Source organism: Siniperca chuatsi, linkage group LG17 (assembly GCF_020085105.1).
Source record: "Siniperca chuatsi isolate FFG_IHB_CAS linkage group LG17, ASM2008510v1, whole genome shotgun sequence".
NCBI classification, from domain to species: Eukaryota; Metazoa; Chordata; class Actinopteri; order Centrarchiformes; family Sinipercidae; genus Siniperca; species Siniperca chuatsi.
In genome coordinates, this window is record NC_058058.1 from 20,569,720 (window position 1) to 20,596,142 (window position 26,423).

The window sequence follows — 26,423 nt, forward strand, 5'->3', positions numbered from 1 at the left end:
CACAAAATGCCTTTTGGTAAGAAACACTAAATGCTAACTAAAACACAACTCGAGTTTGTTTATAGAACACTCAACAGGGCACCTTTTTAATACCATGACTTATTATTTTCAATAAATGTCTCCAACAGCAGGATGCAGACGGTGAAAGATGGTATTAAAGGCTGCAGTTCAGTAAATTAATGGAGGAGAGATATATTATTTTTGAGTACTGAGCACCCTGGCCTTTACCATTGCTACCCCTCTGTTACCTCTGCCAGTCTCTGTCATTTCTAAGACATCAACCCAGCCCACCCGAACTGTCGCCCGGCAACAGGGTAGCCACGGAGACCGAGTCTTTTGGATCGCCGACCTGCAGGAAGTGATGCTGCGGTTGGACGGGATAATTATGGGTTGTTTCTTTTCTTGAAGACAGGCAGCGAGGAAGATTCAGCAGGAGCTACATGTGCACAGCCTCTTGGGGATGGAAACGTGCACACACAATGTGCCCAGGCCTCTGTCCATAATACTCACTTAATAAGCTTTCAGGCTTATTCATGTGTCTCTCTCTCTGTCACCCACTCAGTCGCACTGGCACGAAATCATGTCATTAGGAAAAGTGAGAAAAGTGACAGTAGCTTTCATACTGAGTTTGGATATAATTGAAGCTTGAAGGCCTGAAATAACTGCACATAAAAGGTGTGCGCACACAGGAACACACACTGTTGCACTGCTGCTGGCAGCCTATCAGCTCTCAGTTTATCTTTAATCAGGACTACCACATACAGGTTTGTGCAGCCAAAACATCAGGAGCTCAGTTTTAAAAGCTAACAGTGATTATCTCTCTGATTTGCAAGAACAAACTTATATTTCGCTGATTATTTTGACTCATTTTGGGTCCCATAGTTTTAGAATCAAAGTACAAGTGTACTCACACAAACTATGATATGAATGAAGATGGAAGTCCTGCAGAAGTCTGTCCTGGACCAGCACCACTCTTTTTAGCCTCATACTGTAGGTATCCATCACCTAAATGCAGAAGCCCCCATACAGTTGTGTTAATTGTTCATGTGAAGGTCCACCAGTGTAATGAGATGCATGCATCACGCAGCTCCACTGCCCTCTTGTCTGAACCAAACAATTATAGTCCGCTTATGAGTGACTGATGATATTTACAGTCCAGAGATGTATTTTTACCACAGAGCTGGCAGCCAGACTGACATTTGCACAATAAAAAGAATAAAAAAATATATATTTCAACAAAGTTTGTGCAGCATAACTATGTTGTTAAATGAAAGCAATATATATCTATCTCAATGCAATTTAATTTTCTATCCTACCAATGACCTGAAAGGTACAGTCATTTTCCCAGAACTCCAAAAATTGTCAGTCTTTATACAGTGAGAGCACTTCACAGCTCTCACACTACACCAAAGGCGTCAGAGTCTAATGATCACAGCATTTCAATTCTGACTGAGTGCATCAGGAAAGACTAACTGAGCCAGAGCTGGAGTTTGCCAGCTGGTTGGTTATTCTCTACAGACACAGCACAGGAAAAGCTGTTGATGTGATGACTTCTCTTCACCCCGCAGAAGGAATGAAATGGATCCAAAGAGGCATTGAGACTTTTACATTGAGACTCATGCGAAGGCATCTTGTCAGTGGCATCACTGGACTGATGCTGAAGTGCTACTGATTCATACAATCCTGTAAAGCGTGTAATTTCACTGAAACTATTGATTCTGCAGGACTAAATCTGGTCTCTGAGCCACAGCCTGTCATCAAGAAAATTTCCATGCTTGTCCCAACTGTTTGTTTGCGTGGATTTAAAAGTACAGCTGGGCCTTCCTCATTCACCTATTTTTAAATATTATTCCATTATTCAGATGGATAATTTATAGATCTATCATTCATGGTCCCATACTGAAGCTCTAAACATGGTAAACAGAACTTCAGTGTGGAGAGGGCTATACAAATAAAATTAACGACCTGATTTAGAATTGCACTTCCACAAAGTTGGAGGACTCATAATACAATGACAATTTTTTTTTAAACGGTCAAAATTGATGCAGCAAAGGTCGAAATATCTTTACTTTAAAGCTGCTATAACCTATTTTTATATTATAATGGATCACACACTACCTAAATGTGAAAAAGTTGCTTGTAGTGATTAAGCCACAGAGAATTATCACGCACCTGGGAAGTTCCCCTGAGCTCTACGGAGCATTTTAACATCTTTCAGCTGATTATTTTGGTTTTATGGCCACAACGTTACTGTTTTAGTTCACTCTCACTGCTGTAATCAGTGTCGTTTTCAGCAGCAGGCAGTTTTTTTCAGTCTAAAATCCACAGTACATTTCCTGCCAAGCACCAACTAACAGAGTTAGCGACTAGCTTAGCTGCTTAAGAGCCAGATATTTCCCTCAGGAGTGGGTAGAACCAAAACAGAGCTAGAGTGAATATTGGACTTATATTCACCAGGTGGCCAGAAACATGACTCCAAATTAATGATAATGTTGCTCTGCGTCAGCTGGATCTATTAATAGGCAACTGGTGCTAACCATATTCACCATACCATATTCATATACTCTTTCCCCATAAAAAAGAAAATAATATGTCAGTATTGTGTGCACAGCTTGTTTCCACTGCCCCCAAGTGGCCAAAGTTATTGCCGGTTTTCCCAAATTTACGTTGAACTCCAAAAACACTGGATCTTACACTTAACCATGCAACTTATAGTACAGCATCTTTTGTCAGATCGTCATGTACACTCCTGGGCACCAGTTTGTAATGCAGGCTTTCTTTTAAAAACATGCGTATTCTCCAAGCCCGAGCTGAGATATCACTTTCTCATACTTGACCAATCTCTATCCAGAGCAACAGAGGACATGATACTGATTTCACAGGCTGAGTAATACTCTCCATGACTAGTAAATCGACTTTGGCATTTAAAATCACTGAAGCGCTCCTTTAAAACTAAACAATGAATGTTTATTGTCTCCCTCCAGACTATTTTGCCATATTTGGAAAAAGACTGCAGGCTACAAATGTTAATTACTTCAGAAACAAAGCGCTTTCTTGCCAGAATTTCTGCCTTGCGGTTGAGGAGCCTCTGTGGGTTCTTATCAAAACAAGTTTGGGTAACATCCAAAAGGCCCTTCTCATATTCAAGATCATTAAAAACGGGTGTCCTTCAGAGCCAACAGGATGTGGCTTGGGAGGAAGTCTGCCATCCGTAGTGATGCCCTTGCAACCAGTGAGTAATACCTCTGTTTTGTCAGTTCAGCTTTATTTCACTTTGGAAGTGAGTATAATGTTGTAAAATTGGCTGATTTGATCCCTTTCTCTGCTTTCATTATCTGAGGAATTCTCATATTCTTAAAGCTACAACTTTAAAGCTAACCTGCAGTCATTTCTGCCTCTGTGCTGCCGTATGATTTCCTGTTTAGCAGCAGTATTGTGGCTTGCCTGTTATAGCTTTGATGCCCAGTGCAGCTGTGTCCTGCCTTCTTCACAGTTCAAAAGTGGGTTTATTTTTCACATCCATTTCCTTGCTTTTGCCCTGCTGCTGTTTGCTCCTTCTATTGCTGGTCAAATAATTTGAGTTTCACAGGGTTATTTGTTGTTAAGTCGACATGGCTTCTGCTGTCTTCTATGTAATGTCTGTAATAACTGTTCTTTTTTGATACCCTCTCTCTGCTGTTTGCCTTTTCCCAGGCTGTCACGGCTAATGAAAATTTGCCTTTAATTGACTTGCTGTCCTCTCTCTCTCTCTCTCTCTCTCTCTCTCTCTCTCTCTCTCTCTCTCTCATGCTCTCTCTGGCAGTCCTTGGTTTCACATTGTGTGAGATGGGCAAACACACTGTTTCAGTAACACAGAGCAAGCTGACAGTGAAATCAAATGTACACACACACAAACAGAGCATCACCACACACACACACCCACACTCCTCAGTGTCAGATGGCCAAACAGTGTCTGTGCACTCTGAGACCAACTGCATGTGTGCATTTGTGTGTGTATGAGTGCGTGTGTGTGTGTGTGTGTGGTGCTGGTTGGGCATAGTCACAAAGAAATTAAGTCTTAAAATAACGAGGGAGTGTAGTGTCTCAGCAGGCTGTATTTAGTCTAAGAGGTGTGGGATCCATCTGGCTTGCTGACTGTGTGTGTGTGTGTGTGTGTGTTAGGGGGGCTTTGTTCCTTAAAGCAGTTTCATCAGCAGCTCCACTGACAGCCTGGTGGCAGGAGTTCAGCCTTAACATTCAGCTCCACTGACGGTCAGTTTAAATGCTCTGCTGACAGATATACCGTTCAATCTGCATCTTAAACCAGAGAGAGATCATACAATTTAAAATCATGGCCATACATACAACAAACTGCAATTATGACTTATGGCTGGCCTGATATTATTGAACATACTGTCATTACACACCAGAAAACAAATTTGTTGGATGAAAAAGAGAAGAGCTACTCTAAGGGGAGGAAGGAAGGAAGGAAACAGTTCGATTGCTGGACAGATATCAGTGCAAGTGTTAAAGATAGAGAAGGCTTATCTATGTGAACTGGGCCAGACCTCTTCAATGTGCACAGGGAGGTAAGTCCCTAAAAAAAAAAAATCTGATATCATTTAAAGCCACTGTGTCTAGAATTTTTATGTGATTTTGGCATTTTAGCAGTTTTTCTGATGCCATAGGTTTTTATTTGTAGAAAAATTGTGCCTCTCCTTGTCAAAATTGGTGCAGTGTACATCAGTCCATTCATCTCAGTCATTCCAGGATCTTTGATAATCATTTTCATCTATTTTAATCACTACAGCTCAACAATGTCTGACAATTTGTATTGCATACAATCAAAACTGGTTCTTGTCAGGTGATGCTGCCATTGAAAAAGAGGTAAACCACCATTTCTTGAGGTTCACTGTAGATGCTCTGCAAAGTGGCTTTCATGTCAACTGAGGTATGCTCATCTAAGAGGTGCTAAGCAATATTTACCTGCATTCATTAATATTGTGGATATAAACATTAAATCAATTGACTAAATGTAGAAGTTAATGTCCTGTAGCCAGCACAAAAAGCTTTGATAAACTCACTGTACACTACCTGCCCAGCACCAAATGGCAGATTTAGCAACTAACTAGCAAGCTAACAAATATTTTGTTATTTTGGGACAGTGAAAATTGGACTTCATTCAACATTTGTTGAGTAGACAGACACTAAACTCCAAAATAATGCTGATGTTGGTCCATGTCAGCTGTATGAATTTCCTGTTAGCTAACTTGTCAGCTTGTTTTAATGTTTTACTGCCCCCTAGTGGCAAAAAAATGTATTAAAGTAGCTTTAATGGTCCAGTTTGTAACATTTAGAAGGAACTATTGGCATAAATGGAATATAATATTTCATTAGTTTATAATCACCTGAAAATAGGAATTTTTGTGTTTTCATTACCTTTAGAATAAGCCCTTTTCTATCTACAGAGGGAGCAGGTCCCCTTCCACGGAGGTCGCCATGTTGTATCACCACGTTTCTACAGTAGCCCAGAACGGATAAACCAAACATTGGCTCTAGATAGGGCCGGTTGCATTTTTCTTGAGTTTCACAGCCACTGTAGTCCTACACGCTTGGAAAGGGAGGGTGAGGCGAGCGGTATTCAAATAGTTGCAAACTGCAATTTCACCGCTAGATGCCACTAAATCCTTCTTTATGCCACCGCGACCTTTCAGAGGATTTGTTTCCATACCAATTTAAGGAAAGTGCAAATGTCAGTAAAGGGTTAACTTGAACATGCTACTGTTAATGCACACTGACCTGCCAGAACCAGATAATCTGTCTGCTGCTGTGAGCGTAGTGTCTGTAGATGGTGTTTCCCTGTCATTCTGCCAGATTGATCCCCTGCATACCACACAGCAGCTACTGTAAAAACCACAGAAACTAATTTTGACTCACAGGGTTGCCTACATCATGCCATATCCAGCATGTTTATATCATATTTGGTATTCTCTATATATCGTCAAACTAATGAAACTATTAAACTAATAGAGATGTATAGAGAGAGATCAAGTGGCAGTGATGTCTCTCACTGCAGTGAGAGGATTGTGGGTAGATGGTAGGATCTGGTTTCAGCACGTGCCTCAGCTCACACATGACATCCTCTCTCTGACACACTCTCCTCAGTGGTCCATTCACTTTTTGAAACCCACATGACAACCTTGTCACCTGCTCATTTGTGTGTGTGTTATCTGGCATGGCTTATGTGCTCCAGCTTGTTTGTGTGTGTTACATCATTTGTTTGTGTGTGTGCATAAGCCTGTGGGTCACACGGGTTTATGCGTCGACCCTAGAGCTCATCTGGTCTGATCTGATTTCCTCCCAGATGTGGAACAGTAGCCCAGATGTTGCTGAGATTACAACTCCCTGCAGTTTTTGTGAAAGCTTCGAGACCATTCAGGAAAATAAACACAATGGGAGAATTTGTACTGCACACAGGCCCATTCCGTTCTATCAAGTCTCCTCCATAGAGACATTCCCTATTTTTTTCTGTTTACAGATATCACAGATGACAAATAAAAACTCGTGGTTTGGGCAGGATGGCATATAACGCAAAATCTTGTGGTGTCTTGCTCCAAATATCCACTAAGAAATGGACTATAGCCACCAAAGAAATCACAGAATTTCATTTTATTTACTCATTTACATTTTCACTTATATTTTCTGTAAATGTTATCCCCGTATTGGTTTTTCAAAAGCCTTCTCCACACTGCCAGGTATGTAATTGGTGGAGAATACTAAATCCTTAATTCGAATTAATCATTAATCATTTTTTTCTTCTTAGCCTAAAAACAGTAAAAGATAATTAGTCAAAAAACATCAGAATCAGCCTTAAAAAAACAACATGTGTAATATGTGTGGAGTCACAGAATATTATTATGAACATTCCTTTACTCTGTAAAAAGCCTAATTTTGGTCTATTTTCCTGCTTGACTCATGTTGAACTTTGGTAATATGGCTGCACAACAGATGTCATTATATTTGTCTTCAAATACCTCACCCTACTATCTCTAAACCTGTGCACAGATCTATAAAAGGTGGATTGATGAAAGAAAATGGAGGTGCACACGAACTTTCACTCAACGAAAGTCAAGAAACAGACTTCAGACATCATTCACACCATTTTATTTCAATAGATCTCAATCATATACATACAGTACAATATGCTCAAGACAGATTTTATGGCACATCCATTTTCGTTGTACATTTTGCAGTCGCTGGTATTGCTGTGAGGCTACAGTAAAGTGACCATTTGAATCTGTTACTTAGGTAGATACAGCAGGTGGGTTGACCTCAGTGGGTAAGAATAAGGTTGCTACAGCAAAACACATGCACTGTCAAGTTATATATTCCACTAGGGGTGGGTCACACATCCAGTTACACAGACCGATACTTGAAGGGGCGGTGTTGTTATGTTCTATTGAAACCCCTTTGTTGTTTTTGTCTTGGAATACGCTACAACAGTGGCTACCGTGATCCTGGAAAGCTACGGGACGTGCATGGTTTAGGTTCCACCCAGTAGTCATTGAATTTAAAGAGCTGCCATTACATGTATGATAATTTACTCTGTTTGGTTTCAGGGGAGATTTAAAATGTATTTCAATGTTCTTTTCCAGCCATCAAACACATTTCTAACTCTGGGTTCAACCAAAACCTTGAATATCCAGTAGGAATGAAGAATAATGGTGGATAAGGATCTAGTAATTAGGTTTCTACTGCAATACAACTTTACCGTCAATACTACAGGTACAAAGTGCTGCTAGGAGGTTATACACATATGTACAAACTCTGCTGTGTAACTGCGCAGAGACTTGACAAGTGAGTGTGCGTTTTCCTTCCGAGTCTGCAGAGCATGTTCAAGATAGAAAAATAAAACCGTGATAGACTACAAAATACTGTGTGCCACCATCATACATAAGTGCTGCTGTCCATTTCCCCTGTTATTTGTCCTCACTTTAATGAAAACAGTCATAACTTAACTCTTTCAGTCAGAATAAAAAACTGATAAAATGATTGTCTCAAAAAATAATTTAAAAAATAATGATAGTAAAAAAACAGCATCAAGTACAACATGTAACATGATACTAAACCTCATCAGCTTTTCCCTTTTATCAGCTTATCAGAGAGTGATATAGGTGTTTGTGTGGATGTGCACAAAATGTGTACATACAGTATAAGTGCGTAAGAGCAGGGATGTGAGCACCTCCTGTATCTGTTTCCATTCTTAATGTCTCTTATTTAAAATACACTAGTGGGTTAAAATGTCCCTTAGCTGTTTAATCTGCTGAAAGTGCTTCACATACTTGGCATGGCACCCAGTCTCTTCCATGGAGACTTTTTGCGTCTCTAAATGTGCAAGGTTGGCATTTGGACTCTCTCCCAGTTATCCACCATAAGTGTTAAATAATAGGAAACAGCATAAAATGCCAAATAACGTGAACTCATGAGCCAACGGTGACATGACTGAAACCAAAGCAAGATGATAAGGGATGTACAAATGAGAGTGGAGGAGTGTGGAGGTGCAGCAGCTGATGGAGCGGCTGTCTGCGCTCTAGATGACCTGGCAGCAGCTATGTGGGGTGGGGGTACAGAGCAGACCCTCTTTGGGGCTCCGGTGGATATTGACGGACAGAGTCTTGTCGCTCAGAGGCATCTGCAGAACACGGTTCTTCATGTTCCTGTGGTTCTCCCTGGCCAGGTCCAGCTCTCCCAGCCTCAACGTGCCCGTGCAGGGGCCCTGCAGCAGCGGGTCCGCCAGAGTGTCTCCCAGCGGAGGCTGGTGGTGGTACAGGTTCCCCCTGGGTGACGGGCCACCCAGGAGCGAGACCTTATCCAGGCTACCGGTGGAGCCGCCCATGCACATCCTCCACATGGGACGGTCCTGGGTGTCACCCCCAACAACGCCGCCGCCACCACCTCCCCCTCCCCCTCCTCCCCCTGTCAGGTTGTGGAACTGAGAGCTCAGGCACAGGCTCATCAGTTTTAGGCTTTCCACCAGGCCGCTGGCAGCTTTGGCTGTGCCCTTGCCTTGGCCTGAACCTGATCCAGGACTGGCGCAGTTGGAGGGACTGCCCTGCCCTGACCCCCTTTTTTCTCTATCCTCTTTCCTACCTTCTGTCTCATCCCCATGTCCACCTAAAGTTGCTGTATCTGGTTTATGGTGACTTTCTGTCTCATCCTCGCTACTTTCTGAGCTAGGGGTGAAAGCGGCAACCGGTGCTGTTACACCAACAGTTTTAGGCGATGACAAGAGTGTTGACGGTGATGGTATTCTAGAGTTCAGATTGAGGCTGAGGCTGGGTTTGGGCGGGCCAAGTCCATGCAGCTCCCTCCTCTCCTCCTCGTCCTCATCCTCTTTATCCTCCTCATGGATCTGGTTAAGAACTGGAGCACTCATACGGGATGTCAGCCGATTACTGGAAGAAGACATAGATGATGATGACGAGGTTTTGCAACGAAGCACCACCTGAGCAGGAAGTGAAGAAGGGGATAAACATTTGTCTTCCTCCCCCTCTTCTTCTTCATCCTCCTCCACGCTAAAAAGACTGGGACTACGAGGTTTGCAAGGGCCCACTGAGGGCAGAGGGCCCAGCCTGAGGGGGTTGGAGTGGGGTTTAACTAGAGGCCTGAGCCCCCTCTCCTGGCTCTGTCGTGCAGGCTGCTGCTGGCTGCATGCTGGGTCGTGGTTCTCCTGCCGCTGGCTGAGGTCCAGCAGAGCTGTTTTGGGCCTGGGGCCTTTGTGGAGACTCTCAGCACTGCGGGCAGGTGACTGTGGCCCCCCGGGGTGGGAGATAGCCGGACCCCCCAAGCCATCACTGACATCCTGGTGAACATCCACTCTGGTGGGCCAGGACTGCCTGTGAAGGGTGAAACATGGTGGATTATCTTGAGTAACCGGGTCATGATTTCTGGAAAGAGACGTTGTTGTTGAGTTTTTCAAATGTATTTTTGGCGCTTTGAGCACCACAAGCCGAGTGCCATATAGTACCATTATATTCAAAAAATACAGAAATCTCTACGGCTGATATCTCCAAAACTCGGCAACTCACACCCAAACAATCTAGATGGATAAATAGCACTACAGGTAAGAGGAAAAATATGTATTTTTGATTTTGGGGTGAACTGTCTCGTTTCAATACATGCTACATTTGAACAAATGAACGAATGTTAAATGAAGACACTGTTAATATTTAATTCTGTTTGAGTGGTTTAATTTAAGATCCATCTTTTATTTCAAGCAACTTGATTAATGGAATGGTCACAATGCACTTTTGTATTCCAATCATTTTACATCAAATACATGCTGAGGATAATAAAAAAGTATCTGCATCAGTTGTCTAAAAGCTGGAACTTTGACCAATGAATTTGCATGATGTAAACACACTCAGTTGAGATAGTCAACATGATAGCGACTACTTGGCTAATTACAGATGGGCAGTCTTGCTTGGTGTATAAGATATGAACCAAAATGTTTAGTTTTTTTTAAGAATATTTATTTTGGGGTTTTGCCTTTATTATATAGGGACAGCTGAAGAGAGACAGGAAAGGGGGGAGAGAGAGAGGATGACAAGCAGCAAAGGGCCCAGGCTGCAATCGAACCCGGGCCGCTGCAGTAAGGACTCAGCCTTAGTACATGATGCACGCGTGCTCTACCAGGTGAGCTACCGGGGCGCCTATTATTATATTATTTAATATGTTCTATATTTCAGCATTAGATCCTTAGCTATCTGGTTAGCTTTTGGCCTGCCACCACTTAGATTCTATAAGTAGTGACTTACCAGATATCTAGCTGCTAATGCTTAAGAGTATAAGGGTTTAGATTGCTTTCACTCAATATAAACATTTATTTGTAAATGTATTCAAATTCTTAAAACTTTAAAATCCTGTTTTTCCTTTATAAAACTGAAAAAAGCCTGTCAGTCCAATTTTAGAACAACCTGTTTTATAAATATTCTTGAATCTCCTAAATTTCTTGAGTTTCACTTTCTCAATACATAAAATACAAGCTGTTTTCTCCTTTGTTTCAAGATATTTTTGGTGGAACATCCCTGATAATGTTGCTGATCTGCACCCTCTTTTCTATTCTCAGTCTGTCCTTCATTCTCTGCTGAAAAAAGTCTGCGTCTGTCCATCTGCTGTCAAAGTTGTCTTCTGGAAACTGACAGTACACAGCACTGCAGAGGCAGCACTCTTGTCTATCTCAAGAAATGTTCGTGTGTGTGTGTGTGTGTGTGTGTGTGTGTGTGTGTGTGTGTGTGTGTGTGTGTACCTGAACTGGGCCTTGCTGGGGCTGGGTGATCTTGTCTGGCTGTGCTGCTCCTTCTCTTGCCTGTCTCTCAGCATCCTCTCAGCCAGCAGGAAGTATGTGGCTGTGATGTGGTTGTACTGATTCGACTCCAGAGCCCTAAGAAGATGGACAGAGAAATCAATTTGATTTCCAAAACACACACACACACACACACACACACACAGGTAAGCACGCGGATCAGCACCAAACCCTGACCGTGAGTCAAAAGGAAGTGACGGGGGTGGAGATTTAATTTGACATGGCAACAGCTCAGGATTGACTGCCAGCTGGTTGTTAATGGCAATTAAACTGTTGACGACACTCAATTAAGCTGTAGTTGGACGAGTGGACCATGGCAAATTTTTGGAGATTACACAGGAAAGAATAGCTGCATGTTAGATAGAGGGACACATACTCAGTTATGGTGTCTCGGTCTGCGATGCCCCCCAGCACCATGCGCTGGATGATGGAGCCGTGCTCCTCCTCCGACAGGCTGCGATGAGACACCAGAGGGGTGGACAGCTTGGTGGCTGGGGAGGGGTCAACACCTTGAAGCCATTCGTGGCCCTCGATCTCCTCTAGGGTTGCTCGTTTCTTGGGGTCCCTCTGCAGCATATGGGCTATAAGACTGGAGGAAGTCACAGAGAGGATCAGAGGCACAGAGGCACTACAGAAACATCTAGTCAATACTAGCTGTGTTTCGATGCACACTAATATTCCCATAGTATTTAGTTATAGTTAGTTATAATCATATCATGTTCATGAGCTAGCATTTAGAAACATCACAAGGTCTTCCATTAAAGAGTAATTCCTGAAATCAGGGCAAGAAACATGAGCAGTCAGACATTCAGACAAAAAGCCCCGGGTTAGCCAAACTTATCTGGAAGAGAAAATGAACCAAATGGTAAAATTATTACCCACACTGTCCACTGTAAACATCCATCACAGTTTACAGACTTCCGGTTAAACTTTCACCCACTGTGCTTGCCGTAGTTGTTAACATACAGTTTTCCTGTGAAATGAGGGATTATTACAAACATTTTGACCTGCTCACTTTCAGTTTTACCTCCAAATAAAGTGGTTTAGATAAACCATGACCATAATGGCTTGTTTACAACCTGTCTGATCGTCTGAATGCTCATGTTTCTTGCCCTTTCCTATCCCCCATCCCTCATCGCTGAATATAATGTTATTATTACTGAAATAGGGACCACACAACTGATGATTGTGAGATATGAAAGAAGCAGCTAGTGCCAATCAGCTGACGCAAGCGCAACTTCAGTGCTTGAACTAACCAGAATTATCCTTTAAAATCCAATAATGGCTACTCAGTGCCTTCTACCTCCAACAAGAGGGATAAGGTGCAGATTGATCAATACCTCCGCTGACAAATGGTCAAATATAAAGATATTAGACATCAGCACAAAATATCACCACTTGGCAGCTGATATCCAAGAGCACTGTTATCAATGTTTGCCTTGAAAACCCAGATCAGTCAAACCCTACCTGGTATAAGCCTGTAAACAAGATAACCACCTTTACCATTTGTTTTTGCAGTCTAGCTAAGGTAGGTGTAGCGTAACTACCTTCACTGGCTAAATCATTCCCACAAAAAGGAAGAAGTGCTGTTTCCTCAAGGCCACAGGCATGAGCAATTTGTTTGAGGGTTGAAACAAATAACACATGGACCAGGACGTGTGCCAATATTTCAGGTAAGTCAACATAAACTAATGAAGTCATGTCCAAAAACAATGTGTGTTTTCAAAGCTACAGCCATTTGCCCTGCTCTGCCTTGACGCATCGTTAAACCCTCACAATGTTAAAAATAGAGGGCCGATTTTAAAGGGTGCATTAGATACACTTAACGCAGCACTGCATCTGTGGTGGAGCAGCTGACTGCAGCACTGAGTGAAAGCAGGACAACGAGGAGCAGCAGAAGAGAGTCTGCTCCACTCTCTCTTCGGTCTCTTTTCTTCACGCATCTACAAACATGAAATATGCAGCACCTGCAGAATACTCCGTCCATCTGTGTGGGTATGTGCGCGTGCGTGTTACTCACTCTCGGCAAACATGGGAGATGTGTGGAGGCACTGTGTATTTACAGTCCATGATCATAGTGAGCGTCTCGCTGTCATTAGCCTCCTGGAAGGGGGGCTGACCACAGACCAGCATGAAGAGGATCACTCCCAGACTCCAGATATCTGCAGAGAGACAAAGAGAATGGAGTCTGTTCATACCAAAAATCCTTGTGTGCACATAATATGAGAACTAAGTGTGAATTTATTAAGGAAGATGGCCGCAGAAACGAAAATAAATAAGGATGACAGACTAACAAAGTGAAGCACATATGTCCTTTCTGCTTAGTGACCTAGATATAACAAAACAAAAACTGTCTGCCCCTCAGTTCAAATAAAGCATGAATCATATTCGATCAGAGCTCAGGACACATCTGTCTAACCAAGGATGAGGCTCTGCACTGCTAGCTGCCGCCAGCGTCATGCTCACACACACGCGCGCATGCACTCCCACACAAACACACAGTCCTAGGAAAGTGGGTTAACGTGTTCATCCCTCAAAGCTTCATACAAATGCTAATTTCATGGAACAGTTCTCTTGGTCCGATTATCCATTTTAAAAGAGCAACTTTTTGCTCTGGGCATTGTCTGCCGCTCTGGTCAGCAGGCTGGTCCACTGACACACATTCTGCAGTCATATACTGATTACGAGCAGAGAGACGGCAACACAAAGGCTCACAGTTTCTCAGTCAGTATGTTGACCAGTTTTTCACGACTTTGGAAAAATAATTTTTGATTTGAAAAGATTTTACTTCTTTACATGTCGTGCAATAGCAAAAATAAAAAATAAAACATCAGTTAAACTATTTCTTCTTCTTTGTGAGAAGCATGAATATCAGCAGAAGTCAGTTTATTTAGAATCTTTACTAGACCAAGCTGTAAACACACTAGTTGCTTACTTTGTCTGCCGATTTATCAAAGCCTTTTAACAGCTAACAGCTGCCTGCTGAGGCTGGAGGTTGGTGCGAGCGGTGAGAATGAAGCAAATCAGGAAAGTTGCGAGCCGTAAAACCAACAATGAGCTCAAAGATGCTAAAAAGCCGCGTAAAGGTGAGGGGAACTGCAGAGTTGGGAGATAATTCTCTGTGGGTTTGTCACCATGAGTGACCTCTCATGTAGTCATTTGACTGATTAATATAACAGCACGAATTCACAATAGCTGTGACCACGTACGCGCATGCAAGCAACTCTGCTTAGTCCAATGATACCTCCCACAAGTATCTATGACAACCGGTTCATGAGTTATGAAAGGGAACATGGCAAAATGGTGTGTGTGTGTCTATATGTGTATGTGTGTGTGTGTGTGTGTGTCTTTCTACAAAGTTTGGTCATGTTACGTGAATCTGTTCAGAAGTTATGCGCCTTTCTTTTAAAGGCCACTCCCACTGCAACACCCCCCCTTTTTGCTAACTGGCGTGAACAGTTAATCAGCTGTCCTTTGGCTCATGACCAACCTTTCCACAAAATCTTGTGCAAGTCTGAATCCATTTGGAAGTTATGAGCCTTTTTGCGATAGGCCACTTCCATTACCACGCCTCCTTTTAGCCAACTGGCATGAACACAAACACACACCTTCACACACACTTGACCTCCATGCAAAATTTCAGCCTCCTAGGGTGAAATCTGGGGCCACCAAAGGGTGAGGAAATGTTTGTGGACCGACCGACCAACCGACAGAGCGAGCTATAGAGCTGCTGGTTGCAGCTAAAAAATATTGATTATTGCAGCTTTAAAGTGCTAATCATTGAGGTTTTTTTATTGATATTATGTGCCTATTGCTCTGGCTTTGCACTACACTTTCCAGACGTCACTATTTGATCAAACAAAGTAAATGTGTGACTTTTTCTCTTAAATATTTTCAGTTGATAAAGCTGTCTCTGCCATGGCTCCACATACCAAATATCCTCTAAATATTAAAACCACCTGTGAAGCAGATGACTTTTTCTCCAAAAACAGAACAGTAGACGTATCAGTTACTACCTGAACAGACCTCAGTTTGATATCTTATCCTGCAAAAAAAGCAGCCAAAGTGGGTCTATCCTCCCCAACACCACTGGTAATATGTCTTCACATTTCTTCATGTCACTGCCGTTTGCCAGTATACGCTGGAGATTTCAATCTGGTAAAGTAAATGTGCCAGTTTACTGTGGGTGGCGAGTATTTATTGCTCTGAGGCTGCAAAGGAGTGTCTCATACTGCTGATGGAGGGAGCAAACGCTGCTGCAGTCCCCACCACCATCTTACCCCTAGCCAACATATCCTAGCAACCGTGACCCTGCATCCTCATTACTTGCGTCAGCGGTCCGCCAAACTTCCTTCCACAATAACTTCATTTATAAACCAGATGGCTGACACATCTCTGGATAACGCTGTTCACATCACTGTACATTAGCATCACTCGAGCTAACAACGCCAGCTATTTATTGGCGACAGCTGGGAGTGTAAACATCCTTTTCTGCTGTCCTGCATTGCATTTTCACACCAACTGCTTCGCTGAGATAACAACAACCACTCCCTTGTGTCTTTACACTGTTAACCCGGAGGCAGAGTGGGCCAAGTTCAGCATCCTGTCCAGCTGATCATAAAAAAAAAAAATCCTCCCACTTGTGCATGTTCATTATGCACAGATATGCTCTGAATTATGCATGTGCCCAGGATATGTTCTTTGTAATTGCTATTAGGTAAGTTAATTTTTTTTTGAAGTGCGGCTTGTGCTTCTTGAAGAGGAAGCAGAAATCTATATTTAACTTTCCATTTACTGGAGACAAAAAGGAGAGAACCCACACACTGCATAACATTAAAAGGCAAAAGGAGGCAGACATCTTTTCATAGCAGTTATTAGTCCATAATCTGCTCCCAAAAGTGCACAAACATGCTTATACTGTGTTAAAGCTGTAATTTCTTGCATAAGAATAAAATTTATTCTACCCTCAAAATTCCTTTTATTCACTCACTTTTGTCTTTAACCATTTATTTATATCCATCAGGCTGGAGTTTGAACTGTTGGTAAGACAAAACAAGCAATTTGAACATGTCCACTGGGAGAATATGATGGGTATTTTTCACTATTTTTTTACATTTTGGGTGAGAAAATAAACAACAGATTAAATCGATAATGAATGCAGCCCTATTCCTGATACCTAAGCATGTGAGATGAAGATGAAGACGTCAAGCTTTTCTGCTGGTAAAAGCACTTGACACCTTGGATTTAATAAATAAATGTAGCTTTTTCTCTGCTTTTTTTGCAATTTGGAGCGTTCGGCTCCTGCTAATTGGCTCCTTCTGTACGCTCTGCGGAACTGACTACTGGTGCAACATTCAGCCTCTCTATTTTGGATCATGTTTCATCTCAAATTATTTTCAGCATTTCCTCAGAAGAGCAACAAACTCCAAACAGGCCCGACTTAAGAGAGCCGAGCGAGGACAGCCTCTTTATCTCTGCAACAAACTGGGCTGGCCGCCACCTGGCACGTCAACAGCAAAACTCAGCACCCTAGAGACTTTCAGCAGGTACCTTGGCAGCGATGTGATCCCAGGCCAGGTTACCTCAAAGCCCCTGTACGTCAGGATTGCTGGCCTCCTCCGTTCAGCCTGTTCCACATCAAACTGCACCGCTGATAGAATCACACAATATTACATCTCGGCTGGGTGGATAATCCTCGCAATCAAAACATCATCATCTCGGCTGAATGAGCAATAGCGCACAGGCAGTATGAACACATGCGCGCACACACATGCACTGAAATTGTCCACAAGCATCTGATTTGTCATCTGGGTAAAGTGCTCAGACAGGCTATTACAGGACAGCTGACCTCACATATGCAGCTACTCGCACGATCATCCAAAATCACACATGCAGTCAAATAACAGAGACTGTTATTACCCCACTTTCAGTATTTGGGAGCAGCTCATCTGCCCGGCACAAAAAAGACTGAGACGGAGTGAAGGCAGACAGAAGAAAATAGCCACTGCAAATCCACTCAGCCAGAAAAATAGAAAATGCTTCTCCCCTTCTCTGATGCCTTGCCTCTGGGTAGACAGACGGACTACTGATGCCTTTCCTCACTTTTCGCTTGTCCTTTTTTTCGACACTTCTTTATCGTCCTTTCCCTCGAATCTGCATGCCTCTGTTTCATTTCTTTTCCATTACATTTTAATTTAATATCCAAGCTGTGGCTCAGCAAGGATTGGTACCACTATGGGCGGTGGTGATGGTGGTGAGGCTGCTTGAGGTGTGTGTACGCTGCAACCACAGAAGAAGAGCGTGCTGAGAAGGCTGAGGAAACCAATTTCAACCTGATCTGATATCAGATTTCATTATACCCAGAAAGGCCATGACTGTCAATGAACGTAAACCGCAGACAAAAATAAACTGCAGGTGTAGGACTGCAAATCTGTGGATTAAGTTATAGTCTAATTTCCAAACTGCCAGGTACACTATCACGTTCTGAACTTTGAGCAGTTCCTCTCCTTCTATCAGCTGGCTGATTAAGCTGCCAGTGTGCCAAGTTGTCTGCAGGGTCCATCCAAAGTACTGCAGGTCATATAGTGTGGTAAAAGTGTATGCAGAGCTATCAGTAGGTCATATCGGCAGATAAATTTCATGAATGTGAAAGCATCAGTTAGCCAAGCTGATATACAGCACACACTGGACTATGGACTGAGACAGTGTCCCATTCCAGTAAAGGTAAAAGCTGTAATTACTACCTGACTTTGTCAAATCAGCATAGATATCTCCCCGCTACCTAACCCAGAACTCACTCTCTGTCAGTTCTTTAGACTTACCCACAGCCGGAGCGTCATACTCGTCCCCCAGCAGTATTTCAGGAGCAGAGTAGGCCAGAGAGCCGCAGGAGGTATTGAGGTTTTTCCCGGGCTGAAACCGATTGCTGAAGCCGAAGTCGGTGAGCTTGACGATGCCCTGCTTCTTGAAGAACACCACGTTCTCCGGCTTCAGGTCCCTGTGCACTACGTGCAGCCGGTGGCAGTAGGAGATGGCGTGGACAATTTGGGCAAAATAACACTTGGCCACCTTGGAGAGGAGAGACAGAAATGGTAGCAAGCAATAGTAATGTATGTCAGTATAATAATTATACCAGTTTGTGAGTTTGTGAGACAGCAAACACAAGACAGACAACTCCTCACACATCTATAGGCAATTTCGATTCTCTAATCCATCTGAATTGCATGTGTTTGGCTTGTAGGTTGAACACTAAGAGAACATGCAAACTCCATAGTGCTAACCAACAACTAGCAAAGCCTTTATCAGTGCCTTTGTAGACACTTTAAATTTGGGAAATACACATGTTGGCTTTCTTGCTGAGAAATTAGAAGATCGATACCACTCTCATGTCTTTCCATTCAATATAAAGCTACAGCCAGCCGGTTAGCTTAATTTAGCATAAAGACTAGAAGCCAGGGGAAACAGCTAGCCTGACTCTGTCCGAAGGTAACAAGGTAAAACCGCAACTTGTTGTTTTTACACTTTAGTTTTTGTACAGATGAAACAAAAGAGATATAACATGTTCATTTGTGAGACCTTTGGACAGAGCCAGGCTAGCCTTTCCCCCCTGTTTCCAGTTCTTATGCTAAGCTACGCTTCCAGCTCGAGCGCTATACTTAACTGACAGAAATGAGAGTGGTATCAATCTTCTCATCTAACTCTGAACAAGGAAATGAATAAGCATATTTCCATAAATGTTATCTTCCTTTAAAATCACAAAAAATGAAAGAATTTTCAATATCTCGACTAATTCTCTACAGTATGCCCCAATCCAACAAAACATGCCAACTTTTATTTTCATTTAGCAAAACCAACTTTAACCTGCTTATTGGCTACCCTACTGTGTACCAGTAAGTGTACATAAAAAGTCAATAAAAAGCCACTATTACCATAGCAGAGTTTGAGAACGTCTCATCCCTTTTCCCTGCTTAACTTGTACTGTTACAACTTTCAATGTCACACAGTTGCTTCCTGGTGTCTGGAATTTATTAACTACCAAGAATTGGTATGCGCAATGCATTGGTGAGCTTCTAACTGCCTTTGAACTGTCCTTCACTGCATTTCCACAAAACAGTCTCAACTAGAAAAATAAAGAAATGAATTACTACATCCAAATTCTGTTCCCTAGAGACTTTAACTTCAGCGATTCTCATCCATTTGCAGGAGAATTTATATTAATATGATACTTTATTGATATCCTTTCTCCTGAGCACCCCTGGTCAGGGACACTTCTGCAGGTAGGATGAACCTCCGACTGAGTCTACGCAACCTAATGGCCACTCTGCTGCCCACAATCCCACTCACCTCTTCAGTGAGGCCTCCGTCGTGCTTCATGATGCAATCGTACATGTCTCCTCCGTCTCCCAGCTCCAGAATGAGGTAGAGCTTGGTGGCCGTGTCAATGACCTCATAGAGGCGCACCACGTTGGGGTGCTGCACCATCTTCATGCATCGCACTTCCTGGAAAAGGTGCCCCCGTGCCACCGGGTCCAGCTTAGTCTTATCTATCACCTTCACTGCAACCTAGAAGAGCAGCATAATGAGAAAAACAGAAGTGATGATAGACATCTGTCCCAATCTACACCTATCAGCGGCATCTTTTGCATACTGTAGAGGTTGTTGATCCTTTTGGACTGAAGCAGTTAATTGCTGATGCGTAGTGCCGATAAAAAAAAAAGTATTTAGTGCTTAGTCTTGTCAGGTTGGAAACACTTCTAGAAACAACATTAAGACCATCATGTGATGTTAAAACATTCACAAAAGCCAAGATCAACACAATCAATCTACTCATCTAACCTTAGAGACATTACTCAAATCTCTACAAGTGTACTAGTCACCCTTCTTTGGTATGTTTGTCTCTAAGGGTGAGGCTGAAATATTCAACAGTATGTTGACACTTGCAATTTAAATATGAGAAAATTCAGTCACTGGCATCAAAGCATTGCATGTGCTTGTACAGACATGGACAAGCGTACCTTTTCCCCAGTGAATACATGTCGGGCCAATTTGACCACAGCAAAGTGTCCACGGCCCAGCGTCTTGTCCAGGTCGTACAGCCCGGCGATCTTCCCATCATGATGACGTTTGAGCCCCGCCATGGCTGCTGGTGGTCGGGGAGGGAGAAGCTGCCTTCTGTTGCCTGCTGGACTCCAGTCAGTTCTCCATCTCCTCCTGAGTGGGTTGAAGTTAGGTGAGGCTTGTGAAGGTGGTTCAGTCGATTCTAGACCAGCTGTGGGTCTCTCAAGGTAGCTTCAGGGATATGAAGGTAAGCTGCTGGATGGTCACGGCAAATATTCACGGAGATTTGTCCTGCTGCGTTGCTGGTGCTCTGCTCAATACAATTCCATCTTCTCTTGATCTGAAGGTGAAAATGGTACAACAAGAGAAAGAGGGAATCAACATTCACCCATTCATATTGACAATATAACACTTTAATGAATCTGTACAATAAACTGAGTCACTGCTTTGGGAGGATGTCCTGCTAAACCCTGACTCATGAACTTGTTATCCTCAAGACCGCATTCTCTGCATGTTAGTGTTTCATTTAACAATCAGTCCTGACCGCATCACTGTCTGGACCAAAGTGGTGGATCGAGTGACCAACTGATGTTGCCAACACTAGAGCCACGCCGCTAGCTTGACTAAAAATTAAACAATAAAATCAGTTTTAATTGTGAAAGCAAAGACATGAAAAAGTTTCCAATCTTTATAGACTATTAGGTCAGTAACACAGGTTTGATAAAGGGAAAATAGAGAAGGGGGTACAATTTGGGTTTCACCTAACCATTATTTTTTACTATCGATTAATCTGTTGATTATTTTTCCCATTAATAGATTAATTGTTTAATCTATGAAATGTCAAAAAAAAGTAAAAACAACACATTCTTAAAAGCCAAGGTGACATCTTCAAAGGTCTTGTTTTGTCAAACCAACTGTCTAAAACCCAAAGATATTCAACTAACAATATAATCAAACTGAGAAAAGCAGATAAACCTCACATTTGAGAATCTGGAACAAGCAAATATTTAGCATTTTTCAATCTACTTATCAATGATTCGACTTTTTTTCCAGCTCTAGTTAATACATTGCATCATTGTTCAATGGGTCTCTGCTACATGTATATTTAGATTTTTTTCATGATCGATATTGTGTCAATAGATATTTTTTGCCCCTCAGGGATGACAAAACTCTACTACTCTAAACTAATTCATCTCAAATGCTGCCGTGCTCACATGTCTGACCCTCTGCTCTGTTCACCAGAAGCTACAGTCGTCATACAGTATGTTCCTTCACAGCCTTGATTATGAAACAACGCCTCCAGGGGAGGTTGGCATTCCTCCTCCAGGAATGTACCTGCGTGCCAAGAGCACCGAGACGGCAAAAAACACACAATGTACAGGCAAAGAACATTCCTGGGAGGTCATCCTCACCTAGGTGTGTCCCACTCACCTTGACACACAGAGACAACAGGAAACCACATAACTGTTGCCAGGTAACATGCCTATTCACATAACAGTAAGATGAAAAAATAAAAAAAACGTCTCTAACCCACCAGCAGTCTGTGGTTGCTCAAATAAAACTATGAAAGCCTAAAAAAGCTCTTCGGGGGGTTTTATGTGATCCTCAGTTGTTGGATTGTACCTGTGAGAAAAGAGTGAGTCATTTTTCTTATAATAGGAGGCTGACATCTCCATCTGTCTCTGCACTGTCTCGCTCTCTCACACATACACAAAAGTAATCTCAGCTCTGCTGAACTCTTTGCCTGACACTGACAACGTGTAGGTGTTGACGTTTCAAAAAACTGTGCACACATGAAAGCAGGCTTAAGTGTGTGTGTGTGTGTGTGTGTGTGTGTGTGTGTGTGTGTGTCTTCTTTCATGGCTTCACACACATTCACAGACACATGCACACAGACAGCTCTGGCCCACTAGACAGGCTGACAGGGCAGATTAGGTGAGATCAACATGGACTGCAGTGTGGTGGTGAGCTGGTGTGTTGGCCTTGGTCAAACCAAGATCCGCTAGTCTAAATCTAGACCTCTTATTTACCTCAACAGTGTGTGTGTGTGTGTAATCACTTGATCGGTTTAAAGCAGGTGATGGGTGAAATTGCAAGTTGAGAAAATGTGATGTGGTATTTTAATTATTATTATTATATAATTACAAAGTCTTTCTGATATGTCAACATACAGTACAGTAGTGTACCAGTCATGCACGCATTGAGGTTGGTTGTGTAACTGTTCAAGGTGCAGGCGGCGTATTGATTTACATGGTAGCAGTGTTTGTGTGTGTGTGTGCACACAAAAGCACACAAACACACGCATGAGGTCAAGGACCTGTTATAATTACTGCTCCACTTTCATAGCCTGTGAGATTCAAGATACGAAACTGGGGGTTATCAAGTCTCTGGTTAACTGGAAAATCAGCTTCCTGGTACATTTGATTAAGATATCAATGTGTCAAAGACACCCAAATTAGTTCACATGCAAACATTTTGAGACACTGCAGATGGTAAGCAATTAAAGATCTAATATTTCAGGTGCAAAGATTTGGTAGCCAATGGTACGATAATACAGTGGTTCCCAACCATTTTGAAAAGTGACCACTTAAACCAGTTGGATGTGTCTACCAGTTGTTACAAGCTCAACTTACACAAGACTTACACATTTTATTATACAAGCCTGAAATTATACCATTAAAAAGTATAAAGATTTGAGGAAAGTCTGAAAAAAATTAACCTAATTTTAAGTAGCAGAAATATGTTTTTTCTGCTGTCCTATCCTAATAATCTCTTGACCCCTCAGAATATACTTGCAACCCCTTCCAGGGATCCTGATACCCAGGTTGGGTACCACTGCTAAGATAACAAATATTACCAATGCAATACAAATATGACAGAAAATACTATGCATCACTCTAATAATAGTGACACCACAGGAGGGGCTATTATATTATATATATTTTACACACTGCATATGTGCAGCCTTCAAAAATGTCCTATGCATATACAAAGAACATAATAACATAACCAAATGTCTTTAGTATTGAAACATGCACTACATTATCTTGTCCATATGGGGTTATTGTAGGACTATTATAAAGATACCATCAAGAAGTCACTGTAAACTCACTACACAGTACCACAGTAACACTTTAAGCCCCTAGTTTGATATAGTAGGAATATTAGGAGCATCATATGTATAATAAATATCGCTTTCACTTTCACTGTCAACTAATATCAAAGGATTGTTGTGTTCAAGCTGTGCTGGCCATTCTACACAGCATCTGTTATATATTCACTGCATAGGTGCTACTGCCCATATGGGACCCCCCTGGTCCCCCTGTACTGTCAACATGCCTGCTGGCTGCATCCACAATAACATGACAGCGCAGACCAGCCTGCGCCAACAGTACACATATGAAAGCTGTGAAGACACGGCAGCGTGCTAAAATGCGCCTCGAAGGATGCGCCATTAAAGAAAAGTCCCCTGCTGAAATCCATCGGAGCCCGGCTAACTTGACACATATTACTACACGGGCCCATAGCATCAGGGTGCATGCGCTACACCAGTCCTACTTACCACAGAGGAACCTGAAGCAGCGCCAGCCGTCCTATCTGTTCCCTTTACAACTGCGGGAGTGTGCGGGGCTGCGGGCGGTGAGCTGCGGGTTTTAACGAGGCTGAAATCCTCCGGCGTTCAGTTTAACACTCAGTACCGAGTGACAGACAGCAAACCGGCCAACGACTATTCCAACGAGTCCCTGTGTAAGTCTGTCACACTGTCAACTCAACCTCCCTCCTACTCTCCCCCTCTCCCTCTCGCGCTTTCAGCTGCGTCAAACACACACAGGTAGCACGATAATACAGGAAGTGTCGCTTTCAAAACAAAAGCAATATCCTTTATTAGTTCTAGTTGAATAGTTCACTTATGAAAGAGATCTATTTTAGTAACTTTTTAGCTGTAAAAAGCAATTATTAATTTGATGAATTTATTAATTTACCAGTAAACAGCTAAGTATGCTTCTTATTAAAATATGAATAAATGGCATAGATTTCTCTAATAATTTGATTTGTAAAATGGACCTTTTGCTTTGGATTTCAACTTCTTTCCTCACTTATTTATCACACCTTTTTGGAAAATTAACTGCTTTAACAGGAAAATTAACCACTAATCAGTGTGGTTGCATGGGGCTATTTTTTTTTTTTAGCATTTTGGTCCTCAAATATTACAACTTTCGAGGAAAATCACACTTGATTAGATAAATGTATGTATATACTGCTGAGTTCAAAGAGTCATGAAAAATATTTTAATGTTTTACAGGAAGATAAAAGAGAGGGATTTAAAAGTCAAAACATTTAAAATGATCTTATTGTTGTTTCTTTGACATATATTTGGCTTATACCAAGAGATAAATGAACAATTAACACAGGACACACTAGCAGTAGAACTTCTGTATATTCTTTTTACTTCACTGTGGCTTAAAGTAAGAGCAGCTAAAAGAAAGAAATAACTCTAAAATTGTGAAGAACAAACCACCTACTGGTTTTAATATCAGTCTATAGAGTAAATATAGGGAATGGCCCCAATATACAGGTTTTTTTTTAATCAAGATCCTTGAAAACATCAAGATCAGATCCACTTTTGATTGTGCCCTACGGGATATAAAATGGGCACGCTTTATGAATTATTTTGAAGGAAGATTGGTCTGTCTTCCGGTGTCGTTATTTCTGGATGACAGCTCTATGATCGCTGCTCATCGGTACCATTCATCTCTGACGTCAGAACTACGCTCAGAGAGGAGCGTGTTTATCAGGCCCCATGATAACACAAAATGTACTTTATCCTGTTCATCTTTACCTGACCTCTGCTCGTGTCTGGGTCGTAATTTAAGGCTTTTCTTCCTATATGGCTCAAGCTAGAAAAGAACAATGGCTCATTATCAGCTTTTATACTTCCTATATAAAATCCAAGCAAGTTGTCATTCAGACCACTAAGTGAGCTGGCCCTCAGGCCTCCTTCACCACTCACCCATCCTCCGCCACATTTCTCGGGCTGCCAGGGAGGAATCCAACGCCTGGTATGTGTGTGTGTGTGTGTTGGCATAAACTGCGTGTCCCTGTTCTCTGCACTGAACCAGCTGGGCAATGTTCAAGTGTGTTGTTATGTAATATTTACAAGCTCCTCTCAGAGATTTGAAGCAGAACCTGTCTGGCTGGTGGCAGGATGTCCTACCATGCTGGCTCACTTCAGCCGGGACTGGGCTGCAGGCTGCATGCGCTCCATTAAAAGATTTCTTTTAATGATCATCTGTTTCAAGTCAAAGCCACTGGTGGCAAGCAGCACTGCGTGGTGGTCTGTTTAAGTGACACCAGTTCAGTTTGATAATGTTTCATTTCCTTCCATCACCACAACCTGGCAGCAAACAGTTTCCCCACGTGTTTTAATCTATAGAGAGGATTTAGCTTTGCATTCAGGGGGCTCAGACAAATCTATATGCATCTGAAAGGGTATTAGCCATGGATGTATAAAAACACCTCTCTTATTATACATCTGTGGTTTTACCTTGGTTTTCTGCTTCTTTTAAGTAAAAATAGAGACAATGTCAATGTCAATGGTCAATGTCCCCTATTAGCTGAGACTGCCATCTAGTGGATGTTTGGGAAAAAAATGATTCTTAGCACAAACCAAACTATAGAATCTTGTTTTGTCTAATATTTTGCTTTGTATATGATTTTCACTTCCTATTTCAAACCAAACAACTCACACTCTCACTTAAAATGCTACCAATGCTGTAGTGAGGACTAATTTAGTGGATTCTACATCAACCCTAAATCCCGATCAAATTAAGTCACAGGCCAAGACTGGATTGGGAAATGCAAAGCAGGTAATAAACACAATACACGTCAGTATTGGAGTTAATGTAACACACAGCGAAGTAGATCTTTCTGCAGGAGCGCTGCACCATGTATTAGAAGTTAAAATCATTTCAAACTTTTTCAGTTCACCATAAATAAATTCTTAGGGGAGAAAACCAACACT

The 26,423-nt window shown here is 42.2% G+C and overlaps 1 protein-coding gene across 1 annotated transcript; it reads right to left on the reverse strand.

The window, feature by feature from the left end:
* Window positions 1-7,126: 7,126 nt before the first annotated feature.
* LOC122864480 (SNF-related serine/threonine-protein kinase-like) lies at window positions 7,127-24,223 on the reverse strand. Its single transcript, XM_044171941.1, has 8 exons — window positions 23,964-24,223; window positions 20,359-20,741; window positions 19,688-19,906; window positions 18,166-18,412; window positions 13,365-13,506; window positions 11,721-11,933; window positions 11,288-11,422; window positions 7,127-9,875 (listed from the first exon to the last, which is right to left on the reverse strand). Exons 2-8 carry the CDS (start codon window positions 20,479-20,481, stop codon window positions 8,570-8,572), a joined length of 2,385 nt encoding a protein of 794 aa, XP_044027876.1. The 5' UTR covers window positions 20,482-20,741; window positions 23,964-24,223; the 3' UTR covers window positions 7,127-8,569.
* Between the last annotated feature and the right edge of the window lie 2,200 nt (window positions 24,224-26,423).

What these genes read in the sequence shown, in the direction of transcription:
- LOC122864480 (XM_044171941.1), bottom strand. Translation starts at nt 20,481, where the DNA reads ATGGCGGGGCTCAAACGTCATCATGATGGGAAGATCGCCGGGCTGTAC. An exon ending in ATGTATTCACTGGGGAAAAG is followed by an intron (nt 19,907 to 20,358) that starts GTACGCTTGTCC and finishes CTGCTCTTCTAG; the next exon opens with GTTGCAGTGAAGGTGATAGA. An exon ending in GTATGACGCTCCGGCTGTGG is followed by an intron (nt 13,507 to 18,165) that starts GTAAGTCTAAAG and finishes GTCTCTCTGCAG; the next exon opens with ATATCTGGAGTCTGGGAGTG.